Source organism: Heptranchias perlo, chromosome 10, assembly GCF_035084215.1.
Source record: "Heptranchias perlo isolate sHepPer1 chromosome 10, sHepPer1.hap1, whole genome shotgun sequence".
Classification (NCBI taxonomy): Eukaryota; Metazoa; Chordata; class Chondrichthyes; order Hexanchiformes; family Hexanchidae; genus Heptranchias; species Heptranchias perlo.
In genome coordinates, this window is record NC_090334.1 from 44708822 (window position 1) to 44726395 (window position 17574).

At 36.7% G+C, this 17574-nt stretch overlaps 1 protein-coding gene across 3 annotated transcripts in view; it reads right to left on the reverse strand.

Annotated features, from left to right (window-relative positions):
* The window catches only part of samd4a (sterile alpha motif domain containing 4A), a 162485-nt gene that overhangs the window by 7404 nt on the left and 137507 nt on the right, over window positions 1–17574 (reverse strand). For all 3 annotated transcript variants that reach the window (XM_067991588.1, XM_067991589.1, XM_067991587.1), the window contains 4 exons: window positions 15803–15921; window positions 11664–11865; window positions 10962–11088; window positions 5899–5982 (listed from right to left, as the gene is read on the reverse strand). In XM_067991588.1, coding sequence (XP_067847689.1) covers window positions 5899–5982; window positions 10962–11088; window positions 11664–11865; window positions 15803–15921 — 532 coding nt within the window. The remainder of the gene's footprint in view (window positions 1–5898; window positions 5983–10961; window positions 11089–11663; window positions 11866–15802; window positions 15922–17574) is intronic.

The window sequence follows — 17574 nt, forward strand, 5'->3', positions numbered from 1 at the left end:
CCGCAACTAATACATTCATCACAGGATTAAAACTCGTGACCAGCATAATCTGTTCATGCTCATCATTATCTTCATCCTCTTCCTCAGAACTACTTTCTTTGTGTGTCATTTCAAAGACCCTGCGTCTTTGCTCTGGGTAATTCACCTCAATGATACTTAGTGTCATATCTAAAGCATCTACTGATATTTTCTTCGACGTGGAGATGCCGGTGATGGACTGGGGTGGACAAATGTAAGGAGTCGCACAACACCAGGTTATAGTCTAACAGCTTTATTTGAAATCACAAGCTTTCGGAGCTTTGCTCCTTCGTCAGGTGAAGGAGCAAAGCTCTGAAAGCTTGGTGATTTCAAATAAAGCTGTTGGACTATAACCTGGTGTTGTGCGACTCCTGATATTTTCTTCGGCATTCCTGGAATTAATTTGTCCGTTATTACTGTCCCAATTTAGTCTTCTGTTGATATAACTGGATTTGCTGTACCTGCTTTCATCACCAATCTGGTTGTCTTTAATCCTTCTGTCATATTGACACCTGCATCCAGTCTCTTGAAAATTTTGAAACCTGGACTGGTGCCTGTGTTTAGTATCTGGAACATTTCGAAACTGGTAACCATCAAATCTTCCATTCTTTGTGACACAGCGGAAGACCCCATTTGTTCCATGAAGGCTGTAGGGAATGACTGTTTCCCCAGGAATTTCTTTAAGGCAGCAGACATTTGATCCAAAAGAGTCTCCTTTCCAAGAACGGGACATCAGTTAGGACCAGTTGCCTGTCCATATGAGACACCTTCGCACAATCTAGTAATTTAAATGCTAGTACCAATCCAGGGATTCCCAGTTTGAACTTTGTCAACCTTATGTACAATTTGTTAAAGTCCATGATGTACTCTGCCATTGAATGACCGTCCATTTTCTGAAATATATCAATGCTGACCAGGACTCATAGGCACTTAACAGGTCATCTTTCTTGTAGATTTTATCCAGTAATTCTGTTAGAAAGGTAAAACCTTCATCATTATCCAAAAGAGCTACATCCATCTCAGAAAATTCCTTACTTCTGATTTCATTTCATTCAGGAAGTGACGCCAAGGCCTTGCCTTGTTTTCTCATTGGCAGAGTAGTAACCCGTTTCCACATATCAACCTCGTTCTTCCACTGGTCATACGGTTCACTCCGAGAACATCGGTGGGAATTCGTACCTTGACGATTTAAACTTGCTTTCTGCCATTTTCTATAATGGCCACTAGGCTTTTAAGTTTTGTCTTTTATGTCCAAAAAAACCCCCCATAGTTTCCAACCTCCACCTTTAGGCAATCATTCTCTGCTACCATGTTAAAATTGGATAGCCATGTGGTGAAGGATAGAATACTAGAGCCTGGTCTTTGATTGCTTCCAAGCCTTTATTCACAGATCCCCTTACACACACACACCACACCCTAGATAAGCTCGCCTATAGAAAGGGTACGAGTGTCCCCAATTGATACCACCACGTGAATACAATTAACACTAACTAACTGATATAAATCATACAATTATCATGCTGTACTCTCAAAAGGGAAAGGACAATTATTTGCTCCTCTCTCCAATTCTAATTACAAAATTCTTAAAAGATCTTGGTATCTCACTTGAAATCAGCTCTTATCTGCTTGATAGACAAGGATCAAGAAGGATCATTAAAAGGTAAACATACTCTGTTCAATACTAGTAGACTCTTTGATTGATCAAATACACAAATTCAGTCCATCATTCAAACAGCTACAGTTTCACTCAATGCTAGAAAGACTTTTGGCTAGGAGGAGTGGTTACATAGACTAAACAACCAGCTTGTAAGCAGAACCTCAAGTTGTCATTTATTTAGCCTACACAATTAACAATAAAAATACAAGTAAAAGTAAATTAAATTGCCCAAGTCTTTCTTCTTCATAGGAGAAAAATTGAAGTGTGCTTAAAATATCCAGATTTCCCTCTATCTTCATGTTTAATATTAAACTTTCCTTCAGTCTTAGACAAAAATCTTAATCCGACCACTCCATGACAGAGTGCTACGGTATATCAGTACACTATCACCCACTCAACATTTAAGGCATTTGAAGTTTTGAATTTTTTTTTTATGTTTTCAAATTGGCATTACATTTTAATCTGGAGATGCACGAGCATGCAACTTATTTCCATCGGGTAAATTAGGGCAATATTTGTAACTACTCCATTTCAGAATTTTTATAGACAGCACATTACATTTGGTTTCTTTTGAATGAAAGTGGTCAACATTTGGACGTGGTATGACATGGTTAATTGCAAATACAACCAAAACATAAATTGATAATGGGCTTCCATTATTATATTGGTAGTAGTATATATTGTATAAACTTATCTATATTTTTTGCCAGCGCTGGGTGTTACTATCTAAATTTGCACAGAAATATTTATGAATTAACCCTGTAATTGCCACAATATTTAAGAGAGGAGCTTTATTTTAAAAAGAATAGAATTTTGAAATAAATCACTGAAGGCAACATTTGCAGAACTAGATTAATTAAATTAGCAATTTATGTGGTTTACATATAATTTAAGAGTCAATTCTATACAAGGTGTCTCTGGAAATGCTGAAAAGCTATAGGTTTTAGCTCTGGTAATTCAGATATCAAGTAACTTGAACTCAAAGATTAAATACAACTTTTCATTTTTTTGCTGGAACATATGCAGACTGACTTTATTTCGTCGAAAATATCTTACTTTTGCCTACCAAAATGAATATAAAACTTACTATTCAGTTGATGACAAGCTGGAGAGGCTTTCACTGCATTTGAACTAAAAGTAGCTGACTGCAAATAAAATCTTACCATAAGTCAACTCAACATTGTGTACTTTGCTGGGAAAGTGATGTTTAAGGAAATGCCTCAAGGTTTGCTATACTAATAAGCTATTTAAGAGACATGCAAAGTAGATGGCACACGGACACAGTTCATTTTGTTAGAACTCTGGAGCTCAACATATGGACAGCAGTCTTGCATACCAAACCACACCACATTATTGGCTGAGTTTTCCAAAAATATTACTAATAAATGGCTTTAACAGAGACTTCGTTGTGGGTATACAGGTTTAATTATAAGTAGTACATTCAGTTTTCCACATCATTAATGAAATCAAATACAAAACTGCCAAGAAAAGTAGTGCGTCAGTAGTCGGGGAATTCTTATCAAAAAGCAACTTAGACACAGAACTTATTGTTTGTCTGACCAGATCAATCCTTTGAATTCTGGATCAACCAATATACCTGTATACTAGAGATACTTGATTTTTGGAGCAATTAAAACTTATGTAAGGTTATAGTATTTAAGCACTATTAAAAATGCAAATCTATATATTTTTTCCTCCCATTATTTATGTTGCAGTATACAGAAATGTACTGCAGAATTTGTGCATATAAAAGTCACCTTGCAGCATTCAAAACTAGCTGGTGAAAATAACAAGAAACATAGTGCACGTTAATTAGGCACATTAGGAAATATATCCAATGCTCTACTGGCCACCCTATCACCTTGCATCCTCCGAAAACTCGCTCCTCACTATCTTCATAACCTCCTCCAGCTCTACAACCCTCCCTCTCTGCGCTCCTCCAATTCTGGCCTCATGCACATCCCCGATTTTCATCACTCCACCCTCAGTCGCAGTGTCTTCAGCTGCCTAGGCCCTAAGCTCTGGAATTCCCTCCCTAAACCTCTGCCTCCCTACCTCCTTTAAGACGCCTCTTAAAACCTACCTCTGTCCTAATATCTCCTTATGTGTGGCTCAGTGTCAAATTTTGTTTGATAATGCTCCTGTGAAGCGCCTTGGGACGTTTTACTATGTTAAAGGCGCTATATAAATGCAAGTTGTTGTTGATCGGTCATCCATTTAACCTAAATCAACCATTGCTGTGAAACAAAAAAATAATGGATTACCAGGCACTAATCTAAGCAAGGGATCAAATTATGTCCTAAACTAAGTGAAGTTCTCTGCCTTTTCAGCCTATCCCAAGTCAAATTTGACTAAGAACATGCGAATTTAAAATAAGATGACAGCATTAAATCTATACCATCGTGCATCTATTTCATTTTTAGAACATTGATAATTCAAGATAAATTAAGTGAGCATTTAGAAATGCATGGGTTATCAAGGACAGCCAAAACAAATTTGTTGAAGGCGCACATTTGACAAATTTAGGAGTTTTTTTTTGAAGTGACTACTTGGAGAAATAAATAGAATGCAATAAAAGTGTAAATAGATTTTCAGAAGGTGTTCAATAAGGTGTCTTAGAAGAGACTTCGAAATATTTAGGTATATGGTACAAGAAGTTGGATGATGAATGGGAAACAAAGAATTAGAGTAAACGGGTCCTGCTTGGATTGAAGAAGGAAAGTGGTGTACCTCAAGGGTCAGTCCTGATACACATAAAAATGATTTGGACTTAAGCATAGGGAGCACAATCTTAAAATTTGCTGATGACACAAAGTAGGTGATTTGGAAAACAGTGAGGAGGAGCGTAAAAGACATCAGGAAGACAGAGATAGGTTAGTGGAATGGGCAGACAGGTGGCAGATGTAATTTAAGGTGGAAAACTCATAATACATTTTAGGAGGAAAAACTATGAGAGGGAGTATACACTCAATGGAAAGACACTGGAGGATGTGGATGAAGAGACACCCCTGGGGGTCAAATAGCTAACTCCCTGAAAGTGCGAGTAGATCAATCCATAAAAAAGGCCAACAGCATTTTTTGGTTTTAGAAATAGGGGCATAGAGCAATGATGAATTTGTATAAGACGTTGGTTAGGCCACAGTGCATTGTATGCAGTTTTGGGCATCCCATTATAGAAAGGATATTAAATCCATAGAGTGTGTACAGCATATATTCACCAGGATGATGCTAGGTATAGGAACCCATAGTTATAAGGAGGGGTTTGAGATATTGGGACTATTTCCACTGGAGCACAAAAAGGGTTTAATAAAGGTTTTTTAAATTGTGAAGGGTTTTGATAGTGAATAGGGAAAAACTAATTTTCTCTAGTTGGGGAGTCAAGGGTCATTAATTTTTTTTTTAAGAAAGAGTGAGAAGATGGGCTAGAATTTCTCAATGCAGTTGTTTATTGGAGCACGGGATGCTTGCCCCAGGGAGTGGTTGAGATAGAGACCATTGTATTTTGAAAAGAAAATTGGACACAATTTTGAAGGAGAGCAAGATGCAGAACTATGGAAGAGAGTGGGAGCATTGGGATTAGTTATTGACTGTTGTAGCAAAGAACCAGCACAGACATGATGATCTGAAATGACCTCCAGTGCTGTAAACATCTACAGTTTATACATATTATGGAGTTGGTGAAGGAGTTCAATTTAATTTTGATGATAAAAGGGATATTTTAGTGGGGGAGTAGTTCAGCAACCCAAGTGTGAGGAATGGAAAATGGCACAGATACATCTACGACCTATTTTCAGGTTGGGGCAAATTATTGACAATCAAGAATCCTGCTTTATATAATTTTTGTCAGCATCAGGTATTAGAATACAAGCATTAACACTCCTGCAGCTGATAGTGATATATTCATTGAATTCTGACTTATTTACTGCAAACTTGAAGTGCAGAATGATAATCAGAAAAAATCATAAATTATAAGCTATGAATCTCACATCGATATTTTCCATTCATTTAGATGGGTGAAAAGGAAACTTTACAGGTTGTTAAACTATTCCCACTAAAAAGGCCTCTTTTACCATACACTTAGTTTACCAAGGCAGACCAATTATAACAATATTGTTCTTTTACTTGTAAAGCAGTCAAACTATTCTGAATTCTAATTATGCAGATGCTTTATTTGGCTTTTGGACATGCTCGTATTACATTCTGTTTTCATCTTTTACACTTACCACCCAGGGCATGTTCAGTCATACTGAGACACAATGATTCCAGTCTGTTGTTTATATCAGGTTCTGTCACTGGCACATGGAACTCTGAAAGGCAAATTGCTCAGGATTCAAAAATATATAGCAGACAAGAATTATCATTGTGAAATTTTTGTTAGATATTCAGTTTCACAAGTGCCAAACTATTAAAACATTTTTGGCATCTGAAAGTTGCATAAGTAATTTTCAAAAAGGCTATTTCTTAGAAGTTATCACTTTATTTGAATTCAGAATCAAATTTGCCTCGCCTTGGATGGCTAGTAAGGGTGCTTAGTAAAATTTAATTCAGGTAGGCTGAAAGGGCCACAGTATGAGGAATGGAAATGACTGATACATTTGGGATCTATATTCAGGTTGGGTCAAATTATTGGCACAATCAAGAATCCTGCATTACATGTGACTTAGATACTTTAAGCAGTCACTGGACATTAAAGTTCCAAAAAATTCCATCCCTCCCCCTAATGAGCATATACAACAATAAAACAGTGATAAGTTGACCGACAATCTGACCCTTGCATGAGAACACAACCAGCAAATCTTTCCTTCCTGGAAAGAAATAGCTAAGAATAATGTCCGAGAGTTTAAGGAGCTGGCATATGTTCTCCTTGGTCCCAAATATAGAGTGGAAAAGTTTGATTTGTGTCCAAGGATCTAATGGCCTTTTACTAGTTCCATGACAAAGAATCAGATTGGTTCAAAATTTAATTTTATTAACCATAGAAGACACCATCAAAATTTAAACTTTTAGAGAAGTCACTTAAACAGATTCTTATAAAACAAAATATTCCATGGCCCTGTCAAAATATAGCGTACTTGTGTTGGTCAAAATTCATTGAATGATACAGGTTGCAGTTGAATGGATTGGGCTAAAAGTTTACTTAATGCAATCTCAGAACCATCAAGGCTCAGACTTGTTTAGTTTCTAGGTCTGTCCTCAAGTCTTTTTAAGAGGAAGGAAAACATACAAGAGTCATTCAACTACAATTATTTTGAAAATTTTGTGAATAGATAAAATAAAAGATCAACATGTATTGAGTTCTACATTCAGTGGTTATGGATATAAAATTTAAATAGCAATAGAGTGACCACCTTTCAAAAGAACACAAGCATTAAGTGTCCTACTCGCTAAACGCTAATTGATGATTCATCATAATCTGGTACTTTAAAACTTAATTAGCATTTTAGTAGTGCTACGTAATGCAGCCAACACTGCATCCTCTGACCATCAACCATTTTGTTGCCATGGGGAGGGACATGACATCACCACTGAGGACTGATATGCTACTATTTCGATTGGAAATAATGAGCAGCTGAAGTGCAGGATAATGTCCAAAAAAGAAAAAAAAATGAATTATGGTAAACTTAACAAAAAAGGGAAATTATTCACATTAGCAATTCCTTGTCCAAAGAATTACCATCTCATTAAAACTTAGCTTTAACCCATCCCTCAAATTCTTTTGTGCTTTATTGATATTTCAGATTTATTTTACTATTACAATACACTAATAGATGATCCATGATACTCATCAGTTAGCTGGAGGTTTTAATAGTACAGGGTAGTTATGCCAAGTGGTATTGCCAGGTACACTTATTTATCAGCACTTTTTTTGGGGGGGGGGGGGGGGGGGTGGGGGAGGAGATGGGGAAGCATTGAGAAGGAGGCTTCCAGTAATTCACTCTTTCAAATTTATTTAGAGGACTGTAGACTCCATTTGTCTTGGTTGGAGGCTATGTTAATTGACAAACTTACAATCTAATGGTTTTTGTGATCAGATAGTTTTATACCATTTGGTGACTGAAGGCAGTTAATGGGAAAGCAGTTTTTTCCCATTCTTATGTACACGCCCCGATTTTGCTACTGATTCTCTACTTGATGTGTGGCTGCACCATTAACAATTAAGATATTTTGTGTCACAGCGATGTCAAAGTAATAATTTCCTTTTGATTCTGTGTCAAGAAGAGGCTGACTTAAGCAAATGTTTTATCGCTTCACTAGTGTACTGATGTAGAAAAACTCTAATCTGAATACCAACTGTGCACAACACAACCAGTAAGTAGAACTAAGAAATCTGAAGATTCATAGAATCATAAAATTTCACAACACAAGAGGTGGCAATTCAGCCTATTGTGCTTGCACTGGCTCTTTGTGAAACAGCTATCCATTTAATCCTATTGTCCTGTGCTTTTCACATACCATTTCCCTCCACCCCACGAACTATTTAGCCACTTTCTTTTTAAAGTGACAATGGATTCTGCTTCCACAAGTGTGTCTGGAAAGCATTCCATGTCTTAACATTTAAAAAAAAATTTTGCTAACCTCTCCACTTATTCTTTTGATATAAGGGAGCATTGTTGAGGGGCATGAGCTAATCTGAGACAGTCAGCATGGTTTAAGGAGTGGGAGGTTATGCTTGACTAATTTATTGAATTTCTTTGGAGACGAAAGACTGAGTAGATAGGAATTAGTGGATGTTATCTATCTAGATTTTAGTAAGGCATTTTACACTGCCCCACATTATAGGTAAAGGTTCAAGCCCATAGGATAGATAGAAATGCATTAAAATGGATTGGCAATTGGTTCGTTGGTGGACAACAAACAGTAGTGAACAGTAGGCAGGTATATAATTAGTAATCAGTTATCAACGAAGTGCCACATGGCTCAGTGTTGGGGCCACTGTGGTTTATAAATGACTTAGAGGAAGGAATTGTATCCCAATTTGAAGACAATACTAAATTGGGTGCAGTGGCAAATAATGAATATCAGTGTGCACAAATTCAAAAAGGAGTGTGACAAGCTCGATTAGTGAGCGGAGAAATGGCAGATGCAATTTAGTACAGGGAAACGCACGGTTATGAGATTTGGTGTAAGGTAGGTGGATTATGTGCTAAATTGGAATGCTCAAGGTATGGGAGCAAGTAAGATCTTGGGGCTTTAAGTAAACAGGTAACTAAAACCGTCAGCACAATATTACCAGGCTGTTAAAAAATATTGGGATGCATAACAAGGGGTATAACAAATTCAGAGGTCATTTAGTCTTGGTGAGACCATATCGGCGGTAGTTTTGGTCTCCCTATTTCAAAACGGATATTCAGATACTGGAAGGGGTACAGAAAAGGGCTACATAGTTGATCCCAAAACTTAAGGGAGTGCTGTATAAGGAAAGACTAATTACCCTGGCTCAAGATTGATTACCCTGGCTCTTTGCTCTCGAAGAGAAAACAGAGAGGAGATAATACAGAAGTGTTTAAAATTATGAAAGGTTTGGACAAATTGGATCCAGGTAAGCTTTTCTGCTGTGTACATAACTTAAGCACAAGGGGCCACATTTACATATTAAGGATAACAAAATAAAATAGGAAATGCAGCAGGAAGTTGTTTTTACTTAAAAGGGTAGCGGAAAAGGGTACGTGGCACGGGAGGTGGAACAGGACAGCTCAATGGGCTTCGAGAAGGAACTACACAGGATATTGTCAAATGGGGTTCAGGGTTATCACAAATACACCAAGGGAGTACTGTGGATAGGTGAGCTAAAATGGACCAAAGATCTTCTCGCCTGAAACTGTTACTATGTTATTATTTTTAATTTATGCCCTCTAGTTACCAATTCACCAACCAGTGAAAATTGTTTTCCCTTATTTGCTTTATCAAAATCCCTAAATTTTGAACACCTCCATCAGCTCTTATGTTAACCTTCTTTGTTCTAATGAAAAGAACCTTAGTTTTTCTAGTCTTTCCTCATAATTACTTCTTGCCACAGTGAAAGCAGAAATTGTTGAGTATACGGGACTATTTGGGCCTATACTCTCTGGTGATTAGAAGAAGGAGGTGATCTCACTGAAACATAAAAGATTCTGAGGGGGCGTGACAGGGTAGACGTGGAGAAGTTGTTTCCCCTGGCTGGAGAGTCCAGAACTAGGGGGCATAGTCTCAGGATAAGGGGTCGGCCTTTTAAGACTGAGATGAGGAGGAATTTCTTCACTCAGAGTTGTGAATCTTTGGAATTTTGTGGATGCTCAGTCATTGAATATATTCATGGCTGAGATATAGATTTTATGGACTCTAGGGGAATCAAGGGATATGGGGATCAGGCGGGAAAGAGGAGTTGAGGTCGAAGATCAGCCATGATCTTATCGAATGGCCGAGCAGGCTCGAGGGGCTGGATAGCCTACTCCTGCTATTTCTTATGTTTTTATGTCCTTATTTCGATCATTCATAAATCTTAAGGCTTGTTATACTGGTAAAATATTTAATCAACCATAAATGTGGCACAAGCTTTCAAAATCATAATTCTTTGCTTCAACTAGTAAATAATTAGAGTTCAAATATCCTATATGAAGCAATAATTATGACATCAGCTGCAAATTTTTGAAAAATCATTTGGCATTTTATTTACAGATATTATACATTTTACTCATGACAAAGATGTTTAGCAGGGTTTCCTGAGATTTTCTACTTATTCTACAAACAAATTTACAAAAAGTCACAAATGATCCTACAAAAATATTATTTTTTTTATATATATATATATATACACACACACACATACACACACACATACACACACAGTAAGCCTAATCAATATTTATCAGCTGAGTATCTTCCATGATGCATCTCTTGTGCCACACTATTTAAAAATAGAAAGGATTGTTGTAGTTCCACTAATGCAATAAAATTCCAGCTGTAACAAAGCCAATGGTGGAAAGCTAACTAAAGATCCAGCATAGTCAACCTGTTATTTATAGGGACAAATCCCACTACTGATGTGTGGTTTAATCAATCCAGTAATCTGACTAGCATCAGAAAAAAATTTTGGTCAGGCTATAGCAGACTCTGGATCGCATACTCTGGCCTTTAGCCAGCCAGCCACTATACATGCTGGCCATGCAGGGGAAAAAAAATCTTTTATAAGTCGAGAGGAATGCATGGTGACAATTGAGGCTCAACATTTTCCAAGAGTTTACAAGTGTTGATGTTAATTTTTATCCACCTACAGAAAGACATTTGTTTAAGCTTCTCTTTTACTCACCTGGCTGCTGGAACATCAGCATAGTTTGTGGTGATGTGTGGACAGGCAGTGAGCGCGTACGCTGTACCGAACTATGGGTTCTGCTTGGCATACTGTTACTCCCCCCAGGGTTAGCAAACCATAGGTTCTGTGGAAACAAGCCATATTTTGTAAAATAAGTTTAAAATATGCTGCCTCTAATATAAGGCAACTGTTGGCATTTAAAGCCAATTGCACACTTGACATCATGCTCTAGCTGTGCTGGCAATATCTACTGCTCCGGAGCTTACTATCCTTACAAGTCCCATTCATTGTTTTACTTCTACACTTTCTGAATGAATCTCTGTTATACACTGTTCTGTACATAAAATTCTTGGCTTCTTCCATTCTCAGAGAAGCAGAGTCTGTTCCTCTTCCACATTTTCATCATCCCTTTTCAGTACCTCTACACAAAGTGAGGAAAAACAGGAAATGCCTGCAGACTGTTCTCACTGGGTCTTTTTAAAAGGAACCAGACAAATTACTCAAATCAGGAAAATCTGAGAAATTGTTCCAATCCAGATTTGGCAAATCTATTTAAAAAGTCTATTATCCTGCCCTTTTAACTTAAACAGGAGTGCTGTATCTTCTGTTTGCTAAAATAAAAATTATATTCAAAACAGCAAAAATACATATTCACACATCTTTAAAGTGCAACACAAAAGGCAAAAAGACTGAACAAACCTGTCTCCCTTGTTTTAATATGGCAGGATTGCTGGTTGCACTACGCTGTGGGGCACCCATAAGTCCACTAGGGCCCATAAGACCCAGACGAGCAGTGGGTAGATTTCGAGGGGGCATCTGGAATTGGCGTTGAGTTCGTCTACCTATTACTCCACCCACAGATCCAGCTGCTGGTAAAGAGTTAGACTGACTAAAACCCCAGCTGTGGAAAGAATAGGTAGATAAATACAACATTTAGTGTTAAAATTTTCTAAAAAGATAAAGAACTGTCATGACAACAAAAATTGTAAAAAGAGTAAAAATATTAAAGCCGTAACAGCTATCCTGCAACGAGCTGATAGATTTCTGTGGAATGTCTATAATGACTTGTGTGTGTTGTTTCCCTCTAACTGAATTTCAAATTTAAATTTGTACAGCTGATAGTCAATTGGCAGTTAACAGGTGATCATAGTCACTGGCTAGGTATTAATTAATCTACTGTGTAGTTGAGCTAACTTCGCAGCTGAAATTGTTTTGTGACCTAATTTGGTAGGAGTATAAAAATAGTTAGCAGAGAGCAGGCACCAGGTAGAGAATAGAGTACATGGATAAGGGAAGGAGGTGGGAAACAATGAGAATAGTACATCTATGAACAGGAATTTGGCTAGAGTGGAAATGAGGAGCAGAGCAGTTTAATTAAAATTTAAGTAGATGCTATAAACTTAACTATGACTAAACTAACATTTATACTAATAATGGCAGGATAGGATGGGACAGTGATAAGCAGTTCCTGTAGGATGTGGGAGTTTCAAATAGCAGATGTTAACATGTCAAACAGCAAGGAGTTATAGACAGTTTCTCAGTCGTTGGAAGTGGGTAGCAGTCTCCCACAGGGTTCTGTTCCAGGATTGCTTCTGTTCACTGTATACGTCAATGATTTGGATATAGGGTAGAGAGAATGGTGTCCAATTTTGCAGAAAATACTAAAATAGGAGACATACTAAATAATTCTGAGGACCAAAGGAAGCTGAAAAGTGATAAGATAGTGGAATAATAAAGAAAAAGGGGCAGATGGAATTCAATGTCAGATTGGACATTATAGGATGGGCCATAGTATGGTACAGCACAGAAGGAGGCCATTCAGCCCATTGTGCCTATGTTGGCTCTTTGGTAGAGCTACCCAATTAGTCCCACTCCCCTGGTCTTTTCCCATGCCCCTGTATATTTTTTCCCTTTAAGTATCTATCCAATTCCCCTTTAAAAGTTATTGTTGAATCTGCTTCCACCACCCTTTCAGGCAGTGCATTCCAGATCATAACTCGCTGCATAAAAAAAACTGTTTCCTCATGTCACCCCAGGTTCTTTTGCCAGTCATCTTAAATTTGTATCCTCTGATTACTGACCTGCCACTGGAAACAATTTCTCCTTATGTACTCTATCAAAGTTTCTCCTTATGTACCTTCATGATTTTGAACACCTATCAAATCTCCCCTTAACCTTCTCTGCTCCTAAGGAGTAGAATTCCAGTCTCTCCACATAACTGAAGGCCCTCATCCCTGGTACCATTCTAGTAAATCTCTTCCACAATCTCTCTAAGGCCTTGACATCCTTCCTAAACTGTGGTGCCAGAATTGAACACAATACTCCAGCTGAGGCCTAACCAGTGTTTTATAAAGGTTTAGCATAACTTCCTTATCCTGCCGATTTTTCAGTATTAGAGGGTAGAGCACAGATTCATAAGGATGCAGCCTGTAGGGATATACAAATATGAATGTGAACAAATGAGGGCTGTTTTCACTAGAACATACATGATTATGGGGTGATTTGATACAGATGTTTAAAATTCATGAAGGGATGGGACAAAGTAGATAGAAATGGACTGTTAGTGATTGAGGGTCTAGAACGATAGGATCTGGATACAAGATTTAACGAGAGATTTAGGACAGAGCAGGGTAAACTTTTTTTTTAAAAAAAGAGAGGCCTTTGGGGCTGTGGTTGAAGCAACTACCAAATCAGAATTTAAGAATAGGTTACATAAGTGGTTGAAAGAAAAGGGAATAATGATGAAATAGGAACATGGTGGGCACATGGGATTCGGACTACTGCTTGTGTGAAGGATAGACACCAACATGTACTGGCTGGGTCAAATGGCCTGTTTCCTTGTTGTAATTTCTATTTATAATTGCAATTAGAATCAGGTTATTTTTGTAACTATTAATCAAGATGCAAAGAAAACAAAAGAGAAACTATGTTTAGCTTTAATTATCAACTTGAGAATATATATGTGCATGTATAGAGAGAATGCACAAACATGTGACCGGCATGTACAGTTTTCAGAGTTAGAAACCTCAATTAAAGCTGCATCCTATACCTTTGTTCTCTTATATTGCATGTGTTGAAAAGAAAAGATACATATCATGACCTCAAGGTATCCTTTTAAACATTAGGTGGAACAAAATGGAGTATGTTATTTTTTATGCCAAGTGTCTCAGCAGGAACAGCTCATGCCTTTGTATAAGTCACACCAGTCCATGCTCACCTCCATAATTGCAGAAGCAAAATACACACTGGACATATTATATTGAATATTCTGCATTTCTTGGTTAACATTTATGAATACATTGATATTCATAAAGTAGTAGCCCACAAAGCAACCAAGGTTTTGGGCCTCTGTTGTCACAATGTTACAAAGTGGATTCACTACAAGGAGTCCTACATTCAAATCTCCTTTGTGCTCAGGTTTCTCTCTGGAAATTGCTGGGCTGTCATGGAAAGGGGGGAGAGAGAGAGAGAGAGAGAGAGAGAAAGTGAAAGAGCATAACTGAAAACAGGTCTATAATTAATTAATTAATTAGGGGATGCCACTCACTGCTTCTCTACTGATGTCCACAGGTTGGATTTGCCTCTATTAATGGTAATATGATAGAGACAAAAATATAAAAAGAAAAAATATAGATTGCAATAGTGTCCAGAAAAAAAAAGCAGGCTACATTTTATGAATTTTGGTTACTAGTCACTTCTTTAGTGGGAATGAGCAATTTGCTATAGATATTTGCCTTGTCTGACCCACACTGAGCATAACTCACAGAATTACAATTACTGTAATTGCTATAAAATTAAATCAATAGTATGACATTTAAATTTAGCTTAGCTCCAAGCTGTGTGTTTCTTCTCATTAATGAATTGATAATTTCACAAAAAGTCAAACTCATGATTAAGCCAAATAAATTTGAATTTATTTACATTTCTGGCTTATCCCCATCTGAAAACTAAACATCTGAAGTTTATAAGGAAGGTTTTGTCAATCTAATGAGAAAACTAGCAAAGAACTCAAGACAGTTTGAAAAGAATTAATTGCATGAAAAGATTTGTGTTTGATTGAATATATGAAATGCATAATTGCAGAAACTTCAACACTGTTCTATAATTTCAAGTCAATGGATAATTTTGCAGTGAATGACTAGGAATTGTCAATGGGTTTTAAGCTATTATGCTAGCTTTGTGGTTAATAAAATGAGCTTCCAGCCTGTTTGCAGTACCACACCCTACAGTAGCGTTGAATTACTTGAATAGTAAGATCTTGTTCAATTAAGCTACCTGTCCTCAAGAAAAATGTACTTCAATTTAGAGATATTCACTCAAAAGGTGGTGAAGTAACCATTTATAAGTAATAGCAACCAATTTAACACTAAGCACATTACAGGCATGAAAGACTTAAATTCCATTGCAACTAGTACTGCACTAAAATCCTTCATTTTGAACTTTTTTTAAAAAAAAAATCTTTTCACATTTTTCTTTTGGTCAAGGTAGCAAAAACACCATTGATTTAAAAACTTCAGAATACTTGATTACGTAAACTGAAGTCAACAATTTCCAATGTTATTTTTAATCACTAATACTGGAATTCCCTCTACGAACATCAAGGATAAGTAAGCAGAAATAGAGCATTACTTTATTTGGCTGATATTTTGCAAGTTATAGAAGTTTATATTATTTGCATAAATTAGTACAAAAACAAAGGAAAATGGAAATTTAACATTTGTTTTGCTCATCCCCACAATTTTATTAGATATACGGCACATTAGTTAGGAATGATAAATGGATTTAAAATGAATAGACAGTAAATCCACAATCGAGAAGATAAAATATTAAAAACACACTTTCTTTGCTGTCGGTAGCCTGGCATATCCAAGAGAGATTTCCGGGGAAAAGACCTAAAAAGCTTCTGAACCTGCTGTTTCCATGACAACAACCTCTTCTTCTGTGTCTCTGTAAAAGCCTAAGAGAAAAGCAAATAATTCTAATTAAAATTATATGACAGTACACATTATGAAAACATTAATTTTAGAGTCATAAATTAAGTCAACATAACATGTACAAATTAAGCATTATTCAAGCTAATACTAATAGGACATTTTCAGAATTGTAAAATTACATTTCACATACATCAGTGGTTACATTCATTTTTCCCTCTTCAAATCAGTGAGTAATACTACATCAGGTTACACTGTTCCATAATATTATATATTTTGATGATTTCTCCAACATCAAATTAATTATCTACTTCTGCAAAAAGACCCACACAATAAAAGTTCCTGTGCTTAAAGGATAGATATATTTACACAAAGCCTAGATTACCTCATTATAATATTTATACATTATGAAAATTAACAATTTAATTACTATACATCTAAAAGCTATAGATGTCACAATATAAAAATCAATATGGAAATGCATTATGCACATACTGAATATAAAGGGGTATAATGTACTTCAATAGCTGATATTTTTTCAACTCAGATTCTATCAGCTCCAGTTTGATAGGCAAGCACAGTAGCCAATTTGTGCACAACAAAGCCCCACAAACAGCAATGATATGACTAACCAGTAAATCGGTTTTGGCAGAGTTGGTAGAGGGAGGAATATTGGCAATACACTCTCCTCGTCGAAAAAGTTTCATTGGATCTTTTACGTCCACCTGAACTGAGGGACAGGGGCTTAAAGCACATTTTTCTTGCTTGGCTGAAAATCTTATCCAAAAGACAATACCTCCAACAATGCGGCACTCTCTTAGCACTGCGCTGGTCAGCCTGGATTATGATCTGGGACAGGGCTTGAACCCATAGCCATCTGATTCAGGTGAGAGTGCTACCACTGAGCTAAGCTGAACATCTAGTTGCTTTATACAGGGTACAGGTGGAACCCATATTCTGTATAGGGCACCTACACGATCATCTTTCGTTGTTTTGATTAAAAGGTGGTAAAGTAGCCCACAGATAAGAACAAGAATTCTTTGTGAAAACAAATCTCAATAGTAAAGTGAAACTAACATTTTTCTAAAATAAAAAATCATGAGGCCATAGATAAACATAAGTGATACAATATTGCAGATAAAAGTGTAATAATGCAAAAATCTAGATTGTCCAGAGGGAGAGTGGGAATTTTGATATATAGGCTACTTTATCTTAAGGAATAGAACAGGTAATTGCTTCTCTTTATTTGTTACTGCTCACATACCATGGGGTAACTGTGGCAAAATTCAGAAGTAATGTTTGTTTAGTATTTAATGCCGAGGCTACTAGAGCTTCAAACAAAATATTTATTTGCAGCAACATTCAGATAGCATTTGTTGAATGCTACAATAAGAATTTTGAAATAGCAAAGTATTATAGCTACTACAAAGAAGCTTATTTGTACCTGACCTTTTAAACAAAAAAAGTAGTTCAAGTAGACTTGTACTTTGAAAAGGTTGTACAATGGGCGCTTAATTTACATACCTAAACTATAAATACCCTGATCTCACGGCAGTGCTAGCAAAAGTTTAATGTCTCCACTACAAGTTCCTTGAGCTTCTCCAGGATTGAAATTCATCAGTGGACACTTGTAGTTTTTAACATTTCCTTCAGTCAAATAGGTATGGAGTATTTGTACT